General features: G+C 35.0%; 5 protein-coding genes across 5 annotated transcripts; 2 read left to right on the top strand and 3 right to left on the bottom strand.

The window, feature by feature from the left end:
• Positions 1-115: 115 nt before the first annotated feature.
• Positions 116-5,373, bottom strand: RO3G_10288 (uncharacterized protein; the record flags this gene model as incomplete). The annotated part of the gene is made up of 8 exons (XM_067664873.1): positions 116-1,479; positions 1,541-1,858; positions 2,198-2,595; positions 2,651-3,810; positions 3,872-4,450; positions 4,647-4,928; positions 4,996-5,204; positions 5,349-5,373. The coding sequence occupies 8 exons, from the start codon at positions 5,371-5,373 to the stop codon at positions 116-118; spliced, it is 4,335 nt and encodes a 1,444-aa protein (XP_067520974.1).
• A 1,714-nt stretch (positions 5,374-7,087) lies between these two features.
• RO3G_10287 (uncharacterized protein) lies at positions 7,088-9,161 on the bottom strand (the record flags this gene model as incomplete). Its single annotated transcript, XM_067664872.1, has 10 exons — positions 7,088-7,120; positions 7,182-7,231; positions 7,323-7,394; positions 7,451-7,589; positions 7,647-8,061; positions 8,111-8,418; positions 8,477-8,727; positions 8,789-8,823; positions 8,876-8,994; positions 9,048-9,161. 10 exons carry the CDS (start codon positions 9,159-9,161, stop codon positions 7,088-7,090), a joined length of 1,536 nt encoding a protein of 511 aa, XP_067520973.1.
• A 491-nt stretch (positions 9,162-9,652) lies between these two features.
• RO3G_10286 (uncharacterized protein) lies at positions 9,653-11,260 on the top strand (the record flags this gene model as incomplete). The annotated part of the gene is made up of 2 exons (XM_067664871.1): positions 9,653-9,676; positions 9,731-11,260. The coding sequence occupies 2 exons, from the start codon at positions 9,653-9,655 to the stop codon at positions 11,258-11,260; spliced, it is 1,554 nt and encodes a 517-aa protein (XP_067520972.1).
• Positions 11,261-12,335: 1,075 nt separating this feature from the next.
• RO3G_10285 (uncharacterized protein) lies at positions 12,336-13,407 on the bottom strand (the record flags this gene model as incomplete). The annotated part of the gene is made up of 3 exons (XM_067664870.1): positions 12,336-12,477; positions 12,529-13,267; positions 13,353-13,407. 3 exons carry the CDS (start codon positions 13,405-13,407, stop codon positions 12,336-12,338), a joined length of 936 nt encoding a protein of 311 aa, XP_067520971.1.
• A 4,727-nt stretch (positions 13,408-18,134) lies between these two features.
• On the top strand, positions 18,135-18,476 carry RO3G_10284 (uncharacterized protein; the record flags this gene model as incomplete). Its single annotated transcript, XM_067664869.1, has 2 exons — positions 18,135-18,148; positions 18,299-18,476. The coding sequence occupies 2 exons, from the start codon at positions 18,135-18,137 to the stop codon at positions 18,474-18,476; spliced, it is 192 nt and encodes a 63-aa protein (XP_067520970.1).
• Between the last annotated feature and the right edge of the window lie 46 nt (positions 18,477-18,522).

Here is an 18,522-nt window from a genome sequence, read left to right as displayed (position 1 = left end):
GCTATGTTAATTACATATGTGCGTATGTAATATGCTCGTTTTTATTGATCAGGCACCAATTTTTCGCTAACAGAATAATAACAAAAAACAATAAAAAACCCCAAATTGATAATGTTTAATTTTCAAGCACTTTGAAATCCTCAGCCCGTTGCACCATTTCTTTTAAAATGTCAATTTCACCAGATTTTTCACACATGGATTTGAAAATCCCGTTTTCAGTGTTATTAAACAGCAAGTTATAAGGTGTATCATATTCTGAAAGCTTTCCTTCGTCGAGCACTATTACACGGTCATAGTCTATAATAGTACGAAGCCTATGGGCAATACAAAGTAAAGTAGAGTTATTGAACTCTTCGCGAATTGTGGTTTGAATCTTGGTATCCGTTTCAAAGTCAACACTAGCTGTAGCTTCATCCATAATAATAACCTTACTGTTTCTGAGCAAAGCTCGAGCAAGACAAAGCAATTGTCGCTGTCCTTGAGAAAAATTACTACCCCCTTCGCTAACTTGTAGGCTTAGACTAGTAACGGAAGATACAGCGTCTTCTTCAACATCCCCTGCACTTGAGGGAAGAGGAGAGGCATTACTAGACAAAGCTTTAGTTCGATCCGAAGGGCTAGCAAGATGTACACGTTCCAAGGCATCCCAAATGGCTTCATCAGGATGCTCATCAAAAGGATCAAGGTTAGAACGAATGGTACCATTGAACAGAACAGCGTCTTGAGGAATAATAGTCATTTTTGTACGAAGGTCTTCAAGTCCAACCTTGGCGATATCAACACCATCAATTATGATTGTTCCTTTGCTGGCTTCGAGGAAACGGAAAAAGCTTAAACATATTGTGCTCTTACCGGAACCAGTACGACCAACAATACCAACTTTCTCGTGAGTTTTTGTTGAAAATGATATACCATGTAATACAGGATCTAATTCAGGAGCATAGCTAACCGTAAGATCCTTAACTTCAATTACACCTTCTGTGGGCCAAGCAGCCGGTGGTCGGCCGCCCTCGACAATGTATGGAGCTTCCTGTTCAATTTCGAGATATTCTTGAACGCGTTCTACCGAATTAAGGTCCATTTCTACTGTAGTGTATTGACGGATAAACCAGTAGACATTTTCCAAAAAGCTTCGAGCGTAAAGCAAAGAGATACCTGCCATACCTGCATCGATCTTGTCCATATTCATAGTCAAAAAAATAGCAGCAAATAAAGTAATAACTGCACCGATAAGCTCAATGCGTACGCTTAGCCAACGATTGCTCATGGACAAAAAGTAAAATGAAGATGTGAAAGCATCAAGTTTTCTGTAGATAGAGATCATAAATTGCTCTTCGACACCATACGCTCTGATAGTAGTAATGCCAACTAAGGACTCTGTAAAGTGAGAATAGATAGGAGAGAGACTCAAAGAGTTTAAGCGTTTAAGTTCTCGCGAAGCCCTAAGGTAGAGTAATCCAACAATAAAATATATGCCACCTATTAAATACATGTATAATATTAGCCTAATCCTAAAAAAAATTACTTTGTTATAAGTTACCTATAAGAATAGCGGTAATGATAAATTCGGGTGTAATGGCAGACATCACGATAATGGAAGCAATAATACCAGTAATGCAATCGAATAAGATACTTGCAGAGCGAGGAAGGTCAATATCGATTGTAGATATATCATTACCAAACCTATTCAATATACGCCCGACTGGAGTTGTATCAAAGAAACGCATAGGAGCATGAATGATCCGATCTACCAAATTGTTGAAAAGTCTACGAGAACCGAGAATAGATCCCCAGCAGAGGGTAACGTTTTTTATGGTGCCTAAAAGAACATAGGAAGAGGCAATGATAGTGTAAATTGCTATATAATAGTCAACATTCACAGGATTTTTCTCTTTGTATACCCCGCTCTTGAAAACGTTTTGGTCCTGAATAAATATAGTCATATTATCGAATACCGGAGCCACTATAGACTCCTTCATGGCAAAAGTTACAAATGGAACTTCATCAGATGTCATATTCATTGTATTGTTTAATGATGTAGATGCGTAAGCAGCAGCCCATACTTTCAACCACCAATTTTCAGCAAATCCCAAAGAACGGGCGGCAACAAATAGAAAGAGAAGAGCGAACCAAAAAAACCATCCACCACATGCAGCAAAATAAGTCGCATAGACTTTAAGGTTAACTTGACCTTTACTAGATGTTTCTTCTTTAATAATTTTAGCTGCAGGTCCGTTGCCACCTAAGTTAATATCCAAGCTAGCCTGTTTATCTTCTTCATCTTTAGTGGAATCTTCATCTGTTTCTTTTTCAAGTTCTTCACCAATCAATTTCAAAAGCTCGTTATTTTTCCTTAAATTTTCAATACTATCACATCCCAAAAGATTGCCTTGTTCAATTTTTACCAAAAACTTAGCAGCAGATAAGCAAAGCTTTACATGATGAGTTACCAGAATAACTGTACGACCACGGAGGAGATTGCCCAAGATACATTCTTTTATAATATGCTTAGAAGTATGAGCATCCACAGCACTAAGACAATCATCCAGAAGAACAGTTTTAGCGTAAGAATAAACAGCTCGTGCTAATGATACTCTATTATAAACAAGTTATCAGATTCATCTCATATCTATATCCTTCTTTCAATTACCTTTGCCTTTGGCCACCAGAAAGGGATATGCCTTTTTCACCTATTTCAGTGAGATCACCATCGGCCAAAATTGACAAGTCTTTAATCAAAGCACACTGGTGTAAGACCTGCCTGTATCTTTCCTCATCGTATTGAAGCCCAAATAAAATATTGTCACGAATGGAAGCATGTTGAAGGAATGGCTGTTGCGCTACATAGGCTACTTTATGAAGATATAAGCTTGGATATTCGGGATCAATTTTAGAATAGTTTTCTGCCTGTAGTTTGACTTTTGAAGGTAAGTAGACTCTACCAGATACAATGTCCATCTCTCCCAATAACGCATGAAGAAAACTACTCTTTCCGCTGCCAGTAGCCCCAATGACTAAACTTAGGTGGCTAGTAGGGAAGTTGAATCTGGGCACACGTAATTGAAAAACGAGAGTTCTTAATTTTGGAATAGAGTTCAATGCGGTAGTACTTGAGCTTGCAGACACAGTGTTTTGCTTCTTGTCGGTACTGCTAATATGGTAATGCCATTGAAAAACAGATTTTTCAAAGCCGACGCGGGCTAATACAGTTTCAGGTGAGATGTCATCGGGAACTTCAACAAGCTCATTCTTTATATTCATGTTTACATCAGGCTCTTCCAGATATTTTACAATACGGTTCAGATGGACTTTGGATTCAGAAATGATCATAACAGCTTGAGGAAGGAGGTACAATGGGCGTCGAAGCATCTCGAAAAGAGAGATACTTACAAAAGCAACACTAGCTGTCAATTCGTTACCAGCAACTTTGGTATACCACACAAAGGTAACAACAGTTACAAACACCGGTACGCTGGACGAAACAACGATGATTATGATTTCAGACATTATAAGTCTAATCAACTGAGATATTTCAATATTACGAGAAGATTTGATTTTTTGGTTCCATTGCTTTTCCCAGGTAAAATACTTGACCATTCGAACCCCCTGAAGCAGTTCATTCAAGAGATTATTACGCTTATCTCTAGCCGATGACAACGATTCATATCTATCACTGTAAATTTTTGATAAAGCAGTAGAAACAGGGAATGATAAGATCATCATACAAAGCCCAACTAAAGCAGCAGTTCCAAGAAGTTGATATAGGTAGAACATGCCAACAGCAATTTCAAGAGGAGCATTGTATATCATCTAATAAATTTGCTAACTTTTAGAACAACGACATAAAGCAAAACAGGAAAATATAGCTTACAGCGATGAAGGCGGTTACATTGGATAATTGCTGTGCATCAACACTCATCAGATTAGTAATCTTACCAACACTGCTGAATTCTTTATCGTCATCATCTTTGTCATCATCCTTTTCAGACTTCTCATTCACTTGACCAGACATTTCTTTTCTTGTCATTGTTTTTGCAAAGAGTTCAGCATCCAGCATAATGAACAATCGTACATTCCATCGACACCCGATCCAGATCTCTGCTGAATTGAAAATAGATTTAAGTACACCAGCAAGGAAGATACCAAGGATATAGAAATAAGCACTTTTGATAGGTCTTCCTGCAGGATCTTCAAAATAACCCAAAAAAAGCTGTTGGAAGACAGGGCCAAGATAACCGAGAAGGTTTGCAGTTGTAGAATAGAGAAATTGAAGCCATATTTCCTTTTTGTTGGAACGATAAATACGACGGAGGATATCCTTACGGGAAATGAATTTGGCTGTGTCAATAAAGTCATTGTAAACTGACTTTGCTTTATGCTGAAAGGTTAACGCATAAAGGTGATCACGAGTGATCGTGTTGTGGAACCCAAAGACAACCATTGGATTCATCTATGTCCAAAAAAAAAAGATTACATGTTAGAACTTCTTGCCATCTTATGTTAAAACTTTACCCATTGAAATGTTATCCATGAAAATACACTAGCCTTCGTCTCAGGACTCAACGGAAGATTCTATTACCAACAAAAAATAAACTAAATTTCGGCCGACCATGTTGTGAATCATATAACAATATGTAATAACTTACATCTCGAAAGATATTACCATCCTTCACTTCAAATCTCTCATATCCATCGCTCATCATGTCTTTAGGATGAAGAGGTTGAGGCGTTGTAACTGCAATCCAAACTAGAGCAAATGATACGACTGTGACCACACAATCCCAATTATGCACTATACTGGCAGTCAACAAGTGATAGGTAGACTGTATCCAAGTGGCAGAGAATAAGAAGCTAAAGACAAAGATGTAATGACGGTCCTTGTAATGTCCCACTGAAGGTGATGCAAGTGCCAAGCCAAAGAAGACAAGCTTTAACGCGCAGGTCAATTAGAACTATGGATCTTGAAAAAAAAAAAAGACAACAATATGTACTTACCCAGACAACACAGTAGATAATTAAATCTAAAAGAGTATATAGTTCATGAAAATCACCAAGCGCATATTGGAAAGTTTCATATAACCAACCACCAAAAATAATTGCTGTTAAAATTACTATTGCTAATTTTCTTTCTTTAAGAGACACGACTAAAGATTCGATTTCAGAACTTGCAGCATGCTTGTCCTGGTTTCGATATCTTGCAAAAGCTAAATATACAACAAAAAAACTATATAAAAACAAAATGAATAGACGGTTGATTTTCTTTAATGTTTATACTCATACAAAGTAATACTTCCCAAGCAAGTTGCTTCTTTATCCTGAATAGTTGAATTTGATGTGTTAAATCTTACAGTTTGTATTCTTTACATTTACCATTTATCAAATGATGAGCAGGCAAAAAAAGAGACTTTTTGATAAAGAAAGCTCATATGAAAAACTACGATCAGAATGTTTTTATAAAAGAGGCACTTTTTTCAAGTTACACTAGACAAATAGTGTACTCATACAATAGGAAAATTTGATTAATATGTTCGAGAGCCAAGCAGAGCACTTGATTACTGCTGTTACTTGTTGCCAATTTGAGAAAAATTTACCATTAAAAATAAGTTTTATTTCGCATGAGACTCTAAACTATTTGTTGAAAATCTCATTTTGTTTTATTTGATTAGATAAAATATGGCAGCTGGTCAAACCTGCCTCTTGTTACATTTTATTCTAAAGCGAATAAAGAATTACATTGGTTTTAAAGTTATGTGTGAAATGGAAAAAGCACATGAAAAAGCACTTATCAAGATCTTTTATACGCTTTCTTCATCACCATATGCTTTCTTTCATCCCTTTTAACCTCATCAACTGACAAGTTTCTTCAATGACCACTTAATTCAGTTTACTTGAACCACTGTATAAAGAATGTATTAGTACACGGCATTGTGTAGTCCATATAAGCAGCGATGTCCAACATATATGAAAGTTATCTTTAGAAACACCATGTGCCCAATCAGAAAAAGTTTTGTCATCTGGACGTCTGATTGATCTTATATAACTTGGAATATTGAGAGGTTTAAATACCATCTACTTTTCAGTAGACATTATTGATGCTTTTTTGAATTTCCATCTTCACCTTTGTGCCCTCAAAAAGATTCCTATTTCTTTCTTCTCTTATTTTGACGATAAATCAAGCAGTAAAAGGAATAGCTTCAATAACATATAGTCATCGTCAGTAAGTTTCCTATCTTTAAAGAATAGCTCATCAGCTTGACTGTGAAATTTCATTTTTGTAGATAACAAAGTGTACTAGAAATTCCTTTGTGAATAAAATAACCTATTACCCTTCACAATTTGTATCATTGACTCTCAAAAAGATGTCGTGTATATAATTTAATGCAAAAAAAAAAGAAAAGAAAAAAAAGAATAGAGAGTAAATAGTGTTGATGTTGATAAATCAATTTATAGACAATATAAATTGCTTAATTTTTTTATGAAGCATGATTTAACTATTTCTTTGAGATGTGCATCCTTTTCTCAATCATACTTGTCAGAATAACTATATTTTTGATTATTTATGCCCTGATCAAGTTGGGTTATACAAGCTTATATTTTCTGTTTAAAGTGAAATAGATAGCTTACACTGCTAGAAAAGTTAGCCGTCCAGTAATCACAATGTAAAAACAACAGTTGATTTAGCTGCTATTAGCAGTCTAGAATCACAAGAAGCTTATAGCAGTATTACTTCTATCTTATCAAACGATTTTTTATTCTTTTGAAAAGCACAAGAACAATCCTGAGATTTTGAACAATAGAAAACTTGAATAGAATATAGGACAATGCCATCTCACTCAACTAGGCCCTTAACAGGCAATATTATCCAAAGATCCATAATTTAGTTTACCTGCGACGACTCAAAAATAGGCGTTGATCTTACTGTAACATCAAATAAACTAAATTTGTTCTTAATCAAATCATCCTGTCCTAATCACACATCTTTCATGACCTTTGTGAATCCAGTCAAACCTTAAATTTATATAAATGGTACAAGCAATCGTAATCTATTTTATTTTATCTTTTATATTTATTTTTGCCGTCACACAGTCTACCACCCACCACCATCAAAGCCAGTGAACCCCTAAGAAAATTAAAAAGGATCAGCAACACACACACATAAAATCAGCTAATCATTTGCTTACAGCCAACAAAAACACGGGAAAATATGGTTTCTTTTCAATTTGTGAACACCCTAAGGATTGCAAAAAAAAAAAAAAAAAATCAATGACAATGCTAAGCAATTATTTGTTGTAACCTACAATTCCATGCTGAAGTCAGTCTACCATCAATACAACTTCCAGCGTCGTAAAAGTTGTCAGCACCCGAGCCATCAAAAGCAAAACGGAAAAAGTCAGCTATCAAAAACACTTTAATATTCTTTGCATCTGCCTACAAAAGAAAGTTTGTTTACCTAATATTGTCTTTTTACAAAGGTCTAAACTATCAAACTTTGATTCTATAAGTTCACGAATTCCAGCATTTTTAGCCAATTCATCAATTCTGTCGAGTGTAATACAGATAGGGTTCAATATACGTGCCACTTGATTATACTAAAACATGGAAAAATGAGCTGACTTTTTTTTTTTTTTTTTTTTTTTTTTTTTTACCTTGTCAATGAAAATCAGTGCGTTTGGTACATTTTTATCACCCAAGTGAATAACACTGCTACCAATCCAAGTGCCAGCCTTCTTTTGCGCCTTGAATAGAATGCGGTGCATTTCTCTTGACGTTGCAGGACAAGGTTGAACACGATGGAGACCTTGGCCTGTGTGAGAGAGACGATAGGGGTTTGAAGGAGAAAGTATATCTTGATCTGCTAAAGTCCATAGCTTAAACATGTCATTCAAAATTTCACGCCAGAGCTTCAAGGTTTGATTGACGTAGATATACTGAGTCTCATGATCGTGACTTAGACGATGGCCTTGATTTCCGTAAGCAATAGACAGTGAATAGTCATTATCACTTTTATCCTTGGGATTGAAAAACTTTTCAAGATAGAAAATCATTTTTTCGCATGGATCACTTCAATAATAATAAATAAACGATTAAAGTGAACGAAACAAGGACTTACCGGTTGGATCTCAAGTAAGCATTGTTATCACCAATGCTATACAGACAGTGTCTAATTTCATCAGCAGAAAGATACTTTGATTGATATTTTCTGCTTAAGATCTCAATACTCTTCTCTTTACGTTTTATCTCTGCTTGAATTTGAGGTCTCGTTTTGCCATCAGGTATGATTTCTTTTGTGGCCAAAAGCACAATGTCTTCATGTAGCACTTTCAAACCATTTTTTTCCTTCAAGAAGCTATAAACAGTCTTAATGGGCACAACGCAATCGAATCCTAGCATATCCTTTACTTCAGGAATCATAGAATCCTAATGACAACAGGCGTTATTCTAACCACAACATGTATACTCATCCATTCAAACTTACGGACAGTAAATACATGAGTTTTCCATAAGCAGAACGCATCTTTTCAGGATTCATAATCTTGTAACGACGACCAATTTCAAAAATAGTCTGAAAGAATTCTTCGTTATCTTCGAAACTTCGATCAGCAAATAATTCTTGACCGCGCTTATAATCGCAAGATAAAACGACACCCGTCAAGATGGCACAGAGCTCTTTAATTTGGTTAACAACCCGCTTTGCCTTGCCCATGTTGGAAGCATCATCAATTTTATCTTTTTTATAAATACGTTAATACCTTTTTGACTGTATACATGGACTTTATTTAAAAATTACCTGTATATTCTGTCACATTTAAAGCTGCCTCTAATCTATAATACATGTATTATTCAACTGGCTATTTTAATTCTTCCTACAACTTACAGTCGCAAATATTTTCTCTCTTCCATCTGTAAACGTAAAGGAATATACTTTGCTCTATTTTCCATGATTTCTCCAATGTTAATATCCAAAGGTACAGTGGATTGTGGTTTTGCTTCGGCCTATTGCAACATCATTTAGATTATCTTTTGCTTTTGAATATGTTTCCAATTACATGCTCCTCGGTTGATTCTGCCCTTTCGCCTCTATTTCCTTCAGCGGTCTCACTGGCTTGTGTTGAGTATTCTTTACTTTTATGCGCTGCTCTTTTTCCAGTTCTGTGAATCATGCCTTATATAAAGTTGAGTATATGCTTGTTTAAGGTTGTAAGATTATGTTACCATGACAAACTTCACAAAAGGCTTCATTACAGTTTATACAAAAAGCAACTGCCTAATATTTCGTTAGAATTGAAAAAAGAACTGAACAAGTTTCCTTCCCAACCTCTTGATCTTTGCATTCCACACAAAACCCTTCTTTTGCCTCCTCTTCCGAAATATGGATACTAGGGTCTTGTTCAGCATCTTCAGTGTCCATGATGGATACATTGTCTGATAAAATGTCTTCTAGTTGGTGCTTTTTATCTGCATCTATTGGCATCTTTTTATTTTTCTTGGAACAAAAAATAATGTACCAAAGGATTTAAATCTCAGAAAAACATTCTGTGGCGAAAGAATAGACGGTCACTTTTTTTGTTCAGTTTCAAAAAAAAAAAAAAAAAAAAAAAGCTTTTAGAAATTATCCTTTTTTTTTTTATTATTATTTTCGACATCAATTCAAATGTCTCCTTCAAAGATTGAAAAAGTATGTAGATTGATTTACTAAAAGAGTCAAGAAACTAATTTTTTATTTGCATAGGCTGAAAAGAGAAAAAGAGAGGAAGAAGAAGTTTTAAAGGACAAGAAGAGCAAGAAGGAGAAGAAGGGCAAGAAGGAAAAGAAGAGTAAGAAAGAAAAGAAGAACAAAGAAGATAAAGAGCCAGAGAAGAAGGAAGAAGTTGAAGAAACAGAAAAGAATGTTGAAATCCTTGCTTCCTACAAATACGTACAAAATAAGGAACTCTCAGCTCTTCCTCAAAGCACAATTGATGACTATATGAAGAAGCACAACATTGATATTCAAGGTGATTTGAAGCTTCGACCTATTTTGGAATTCAAGCAAGCTGGATTACCTGCCAATATCTTGGAGGTTGTCAAAAACTTTGCCAACCCTACACCCATTCAAGCTGCTACTTGGCCCATCTCACTCTCTGGCCGTGATATTGTTGGTATTGCAGAGACTGGTTCCGGAAAGACACTTGCCTTTACTATTCCCGGTTTGGTTCATATTGCGAGCAAGTTGAAGCGTGGAAAGAAGAATGGTAAGCCATCGATGCTTGTTGTCTCTCCTACTCGTGAATTAGCCATGCAAAGTGCTGAACAAGCAGAGACGGCTGGTAAGGCTGTCGGTGTTAAATCCATCTGTGTCTACGGTGGTGTTGACAAGCAACCTCAACGCCGTGCTTTCCAACAAGGTGTTGATATTGTTGTAGCCACCCCTGGACGTTTGATTGATCTTATTAATGAAGGTGTTTGTGACCTGTCTGAGGTGTCATTCATGGTACTTGATGAAGCTGATCGTATGTTGGATGATGGTTTTGAAAACGACATTCGTTCCATCATGGGATATTCACCCAAGGATCGTCAAACTTTGATGTTTTCTGCTACCTGGCCTGAAAGCATTCGTAAGCTTGCAAGTGATTTCTTGAACAACCCTATGCGTGTTACTATTGGTTCTCCTGACCTTGCTGCTTCTCAAAATATTCAACAGATTGTTCAAGTTGTTCAAAACCCTAGAGACAAGGAACGTCTTCTTGTTGACTTGCTGAAAAAGATTCACAAATCAAGAAAGAATCGAGTCTTGATTTTTGCTCTTTATAAAAAGGAAGCGATGCGTGTCGAGAAATCATTAGAATATCACGGTTACAAGGTGATTGGTATTCACGGTGATAAAAATCAAGCTCAACGTACAGAAGCTTTAAACTCTTTCAAGGATGGTTCTTATCCTTTGATGATTGCCACTGATGTTGCAGCCCGTGGTCTTGATATTCCTGATGTAGAATACGTTGTCAACTTGACTTTTCCCTTGACGATCGAAGCTTATATTCATCGTATCGGTCGTACAGGTCGTGGTGGTAAGAAGGGTACTGCCTACACTTTCTTTACTCCTGAAGACAAGGCTCATTCTGGTGAATTGATCAATGTGTTGAAACAAGCTAATATGAACGTACCTGATGAATTACTCAAGTTTGGTACAACCGTCAAAAAGAAGACACACAGTGCTTATGGTGCCTTTTTCAAGGATACGTCTGGAGAAGCACCCAAGGCGACCAAGATCATTTTTGACTAGATTCATTTTTGCATCACATAATATAAACACTAATTATGCATAGAAGAGAGAAAAAAGGGGAGGCTTAGATAGATATCATTCTTAAGCACATACTTATTTTTGTACAATAAATCCTTATTTACGTTTTATTTGATATACAAATGTATGATGATACTGTTTAATTTATATGCCCAAGTTGTACAACTGACGCATTGAATTTTTGTAATGAATACTAATTTTAATTGGACAATAATCCTAAATACTCTTGTTGTGAATCAAGAGTCATTGTACTCTCTAGGGAAAAAAAGAAAACAAAAGCGATGAAAGGATATTTGATATTGAAGGTGAATACCACTAAGAATGAATCTAATAGAAAGCATTCAATGCTTGTATAGCCATAGTTTTAAAAAGCGATAAAGAACAAAAGTCTCGATTCTTGTTTCAGAATACGGTCCAATGCTGAAAAGTAAAAGGGAAGGAATGATAGGTTGAGTGTTTATATAAAAAGAATAGAATGAATTCACATGAAAACCAAATGTATACATTCTCTCTCCTTCTCTTTTATACAATAAACCTTAACAAGTTGTATTTTCTCATGGTCAAAAGCATAAAGTTGACATGATTTTTATTCATGTGAAAAAGAAAGTCATAAACCTGTTTAAAACAAGAGATTAAAAAGTTTATGTTTACCTATAAAATGCATAAATCAATTTATCCCCTCTTTTGAGCAAAATAATATAAACTGTCCTACATTTCTTGATCTAACCAAATTATAAAATATGAAACAATTATCTTTTTAAGCAAGAAAAACACTAAACTTACCCCCTCACTCACTTTTTTTTTTACAATGTTTTATAAACATTTTTTTTTCTTTATTTTGTATATAAAAGGGGATGATGCAAATTATGAACATAAAGCAAATAAAAAAAAAAAAAAAAAAAGAAAAAGAGGGGAGAAAGTAGTATGAAGGGGAAAGGGTGGGGATATAATACAAATTTTAATTTTTTTTTGTTTTTTTGTTTTTTTTTTTGTAGAGAAAAAAAAATAAAAAAAAAAGTAGGGTTATTATCCAAGGTATTTACAAACAATGCTATAATTAATTTAAAGGTTGCCAAAAGGGGCCATTATCAAACGAGAATTCAGAAAGTTCTTGTGAACAAATAGTGGAAGGCAAAGCTTCATAAAGAGATGATGATTGAGTTGAAGTATCAGGTTGAGTCATTGAATAGTTGCTGCTACTGTAAACAGGATGAGAATTCATTTTATACACAAATAATAAAGACACCTACTTGTCTTCACATAAAAATACATCCGTTGCAATAGGTGAAAATAAATTATCTTTCAACTTTTGAAGATAAGCTAAATGTGATAAGATTTCAAAGCTTTCAGGGTCAATCATCAGATTTTCTTGCTGATATTCAAATGGATCACCAGCATAAATATGTTCTTTAGGTGTACTAACTTCGCTTGTACTGCAACTACTATAACGAGATTCAGATGAAGCATCAGACCAATCTTCAGGTGTGGTTGACCTTGAACATTCTTCATGTTTACTGACAGAGTGATCCTGAATGGGTTCAGGTAATGTGAGTTTCATATGAAGTGGTTGTTCTTCAACATCCATAAAACTGATATCGTCATCATCATCCTCGTCATCTGAAGTTTCCTGAATAGCTGCCAAACGTTGACTTTTCATTTGTGCTTCATAACGCCATGTCATTGAACTAGGCAGTGGATTATGAGGGTTTCCAAGAGAAAGACAGCAAGGAGGACAACGGTAGGATTCTTCAAGTGCTTCTTCATTTAAATTTAAACATTCTACATGCAACCAAGAAAGACAATCATCACACTGAACCATAGCACCAAATTCATCTTGAGGTGTACTACAAATACACTGAATGACATCTTCCTTCTTTTGATTATTTCTACACTTTATATCATCTTCAAACGTCATCTTTGTCTTGGGTGGTCTACCTGGACGACGGCGGTCTGCAGTACGGTTTACCAAATTAGGAATTGAGCGACCATCTACAAGTAAGTTTAGTAAAATATGCTTTATGCGCCTCCCCTTCTTTTTTTCACCCCCCTTCCTTTTTTTTTTGCCCTTTATTACCTTCATTTGATTGTCTTTTGAAAGTGTTATTGTTATGCACTAAATGTTCAATCATAGCTGCTCCCAAATGTGATGGTTGATGCGTCTTGTTTTCTTGTTCATTAAAAGTGAATTGAATTGAGCTATTTTCTTTATTGACAATTGTCTTTGTCTCGCAAGATACAAAGGTCAAGTACTGCTTTAACAATTGGAGATGAAGCAATTGAGGCTTCTTTATTGGCCAATCAGAATTGGACACACTGGGTGTATCTGAATGCGATCCATTGAGTTTTTGGGTTGCCTTGGATAATGAACGTTTGAGTTGCCTAGCAATCGATCCAATATCTGATGAATGTCTTTGTTGTTTAGCTTCTTTGATTTGATTGGATCGTTTTAAAGAAATGCTAAAAATTTCTGATCTTGCATTGTTTTTCGTTATTTTCTTTAAATCCAAGTGCTTATTACTACAAAAGAGAGAGAAAAAAAAAAGAATGGGTGTCAAAATTGTGTATCGTTGGACAAGCGTCCATTTTCCTTCTCTTTCTTTTATTTTCTTTTTTATACAAAAAAAAATGATTTCATCATTTGATGATGACAAAAAAGAAAATAAAAGAAAGAAAAAGAAAATGGGTTTAAATAACTCACATTGATTTCATCTTCTTCTTTTTTGTTTATGTAAGAGAATAAAATGTATATATATTTTTTTTAAAAAAAAAAAAAGAGAATAAAATAAAAAGAAAGAAAAGAGAGAGAGAGAGAAAAGGGAAAAGAAAAAGGGAATATCAACTAAGTCAAATTTGGGGTGGTGCGATTGAAATAAATAAAGTTGCAACTTATTTGAAGCTGCACACAACCGAAAACCGTCATCCTAAATCGGTTGTTTAAAAAAAACGGTGCAACCTAAAAGTCACATTTAATTTACAACTTCTTCACACAAAAGGACTTGACCGATCAGCAAAGGAAATCAAATAAATTGGATTAAATCAAAATAGCTTATTATTAGACTGAATTGGGATAATAAATAAGAAATGAATTAAGCTTTAAAAAAAATAGCCACTTAATAACAAGAATTGATCTTCTTATCCAAATATAGCATGGGAATTTATTACCCAAAATGATACAAGGGCATTAATTAAAAGCAATCCTTTTTCTCTCTTTCCCTTTCCACCCCTTCTCAAAATGATTGAGCGCATTCAAAGTGTTGAGTGAATTGAAAATAGAAACTAATATTTAAATCTCAGCTTGGGGCGAATTTAAGATAACATGGGTCTTATTTTGGACACATTTTGGGATCTTTTTTTTTTTGAGCTATTTTTTATTTTTTTTTAATTGAGCAATAAATAAAGAATGGATATACACCTAAACTTGAAACTAATCTTTAAAGTGTTCCTATCTATCATTTCACATAGAGTAACTCATTTACAATGCTGAATGATATCATTTGATCTGGCTCTCGGAAGCATAATCCCTTTTTGTAATGCTCGTTTCGGTTTTATTGTGATACAAGACTTTTATCTGCTTTTGAAAGAAAAAGAAGAAAAATGGATGGTACATTATGCATACAGATTAAATCAATAAATAAAATGGTATTATTCATATCGCCCTGTCAGAATTATTTGCTTGGTTTTTATATACTTTTCTAATCCACTTTTTCGGATAGTAAGCCGGTTACTAAGCACACCATTCTCTTTGTGTTTTGCTTTAGTGTAATTTCGGAAAGCAGCGGTCTCACTTGAGAGCAAACCTACAAAGAAAGCTTACCTTTTTGTCTTGTATTGGCCTAAGATTAAAAAGAACAGAGAGTGAACATGACTATGTTTCAAGAAGGGTAGCTTGCTTGGTTCAATTATCACTTTTCTTATCTCAATCACCAAATGAAATCTCCCTCTTCCTTTCTTATTTCTAGTGTGTGCTTTGTGAATATGGTTCAATCGTGAAACTCTAATATTTGCCTTTTATTGGGCTTGGCTGCTTTGTACTATATACACGATTTGTTTTCATGCTATTATGTGTAACGTTTTCATCAAAAAGAAAAAGAGCGCACAATAATAATAATAATAATAAAAAAGACAAGTTTCCTCTTGAAATGTATTGTTCTTTGGTAAGGTATTATTGCATGAGAATAGATAATTTTGTACACGCCTTTATCAACTACATATAAAATAAAATTCTAACCTTATGCATATCCTACTCTGTCCTTTTATTTTTATTTTTATTTTTTGCAGCCCTCACAAAGGCATGAGCACGGTACATTTTAAGGGCTTAGAGAAATGCAATGTCCTCTCTCTCTCTCTCTCTTTCTCATTTCTTACCTACACACCCTTTGCATAATGACTATTTTGAATAAACAAAAGTGTGAAATGTTTAGTTGTTGTGTTTTGTCTTCAAAAAGTCATTTGATAACATGATTGTGATAGATTCAAAGGGTGAGAAAGATTCTCTCTCTCTTTCTTTCTCTCTCTCTTTCTTTCTTTTGACTTGAAAATAAAGTTCGTTTGGAATGTGGTTCTAAAAGCGGTTTAATTTTCTTGTGCACATACATGAGATAAGGTTCTTTTTGAGAATATAAATGCAGATCTACATGAAACATTTCAATCCGACTCTTTCTTTTATTTATATCAATTGTATTTGTATTTTACGATTAGTTTCAAGACACTGTAAAGAATAGAGCATAAAAACAAATATAAAGTGTGACAAATATTGGTTTGTTATTGTATCACATCTTCTATTTATTTGGTAATATTATTTTATGTCAAGTAAAAAAAAAAAGGTAGACCAAAGGAACCAAGGGAACGATTCTTGTCACTTTATCAATTGGAAATTTCATTTCATTTTATTGGATCATTTAATAATCTAGAACACAGACACACCCAGAAAGACAGAGAACAGATCGCATTAGCCAACCATAACTTTGCTTAGTTTTAAAAAAGAACACAGTAGTTCATCTTCGGAGATTGATTTGATAAAAGTAAGTTGTGTTATAGAACAATGAAGAAAGGCGGTAAATTAAAGCAAGAACATGAATATAAAAATTATAGTTTATTATTATTCTTGTACTTGTTATAAAACATGCCCTTGATGCATTGAGCTATTAATCGTTCAATTTTTACAACGTGGTAATAGCACACTTGACGTCATTTATACACTTAATTGAAGATGTACACAAGAGTCATAATACAGTCCGGCTGGTGGATATTGTTGGTCACAGCAAAATGAAATTGCCGGTTGCAAAAAATCAAATTGACGAAAGACAAGATTTAATTTGTCGGTTAATGCAAAAACAAATTATTTGCAAATAATTTGAAGTGAATAAAACATAATAAAAGATGCTACTAGGTTTAACTCATAGTGTTTAACCATGTTTCAATTAATAGAATCATATAGTATTTCGGTTCTCGTAACATTTCAGTTGATTTGTAGCTAGAATTAGTAGATATTTATTCATTGAAAAGCTTTAGAATGGAGCTCGTTTATAGCAATTTATAATTTATAATTTAGAATGAAGGCGAAAGCTATAAAGATCACTAAAACGAACATCATTATATCCATCACCAATTCTAGAAGATAATGTCTCTTCTTTCATCAAGCGATGGCGCTTCATTTTCCCTTTCACTGAAGCCCAGAACTGTTCAATAGGGTTTAACTCAGGCGAGTAAAGGGGGAGATACATTACTTTATAACCTCTAGCTTCAATTTTTCGAATCATCGGTATCGACTTATGGATCCTAGCATTATCCATCACTAAATAACTACCCTTTAAAGATTCATACTCATCCATAATATCAAGGAGCTCATTGACAAACTCAATAAAATGAGCAGTTGTTGTACCTTTTGGAGCTGGTTTTACATCAACTACACTGGTGTCATCCTCCTGAGTTCCCTTGTCGTCGTTAGTCTCTGCTACACCCCGTTTCTTTCCACTGTTCCCTTTCTCTTCTTTTTGGCAACAGTGTCTAATTCAGGTTCGGGAGGGAGGGGGGTTTCGAAACGACATGAAGCACTGCAGACGAATGGATGGCTCCGATAACCGTGTGAGAAGTTACTCTTGTTTTCGCAGTTTGAACCACAGCGTGAGTTCCAGCTGGTGATCTAGCCCAGTTAATAACTCTTGCGGCTAGTTATTGTGTCAAGTACAATGTCTGGGTCTGTAATTTTTGTTAAGACCCCTTCCATGAGATCACAAACTCTTTCATCATGCTCATCGAAAAGGTTGCCCAGTCCATCTTTGAAATAAAAAGTACTTGCCACTGTAGAGATCTCAAAAGTTTGAAAAAAGAAAAAAAAAGAACAAGTATTTAGTTTGTGTAGTACATATTTTATTAAGAAAATACATTTGAGATCGAGATATATACGATTAAAATAAAATAATTAAAACCCACGTGAGCACATAATCACTTTTGTGATTGAATTTCCCGGGCTAGATCAAGAAATGTATAAAGAGCTAAAAACCTGTTTGATAGGCAAAAAGGGAAAAAATACAGAGAAGGAAAGAGGAGAAAGGAAAAGTATGACAGGATACTAGGTTAGGTCTTGCTGAGCCAGTTCACTAACTTGGTTCCAAGTGAGGGAATTCCCGAAGGGATCTTGCCATGATGTAGGTAGTCGAGTTCGAATAGAATTTAGCAGATAGTAGGCCAGCGGACAGTCCAGGCTGAGGGAGTTGATGGGGGAAGTTTGAGAGCACCGTTCTTGCGTTTGGTTGGTAATTTGTTCAAAAGGAAGGACAAGGGATCAGGTTCGGTGGAAGGCATTTGTAGTCGTTGGTGCATGTGTAGGCACCGAATCGTATGGGGGCGGGTGAGCATGTCAGTTGGATGGTAAACACACGACTTAGGTACACCGCCCGGTAACCAACCAAGGCGCCAGCGCAAATCTATCTTGACAAAGGAAGAAGGTGGTCATCGGACTCCTTTTGTTAACAACTATTGTCCTCAAATTTTTATTCGTACTACTGATGTTACTGTCAGTCTCACTCATCCTGAAGGTATTGAAGATCCTGATGATAAGTTCGTCATGCCGGGTGATAACGTTGAAATGCAATGTGAACTTACTCATGATGTTGCTCCTGAAGACAGTCAAAGTTTCATCATTCATGAAGGCGATAAGACTGTTGGCACTGGTGTTGTCAACAAGGTTATCGAGTAGACCAAGTCTCATCCTTAAAGTTTGTATAATTAGTGTTAGTTTTTTA

Source organism: Rhizopus delemar, genomic scaffold (genome assembly GCF_000149305.1).
Source record: "Rhizopus delemar RA 99-880 supercont3.8 genomic scaffold, whole genome shotgun sequence".
Classification (NCBI taxonomy): Eukaryota; Fungi; Mucoromycota; class Mucoromycetes; order Mucorales; family Rhizopodaceae; genus Rhizopus; species Rhizopus delemar.
This window is presented reverse-complemented; position numbering and strand designations above follow the sequence as displayed.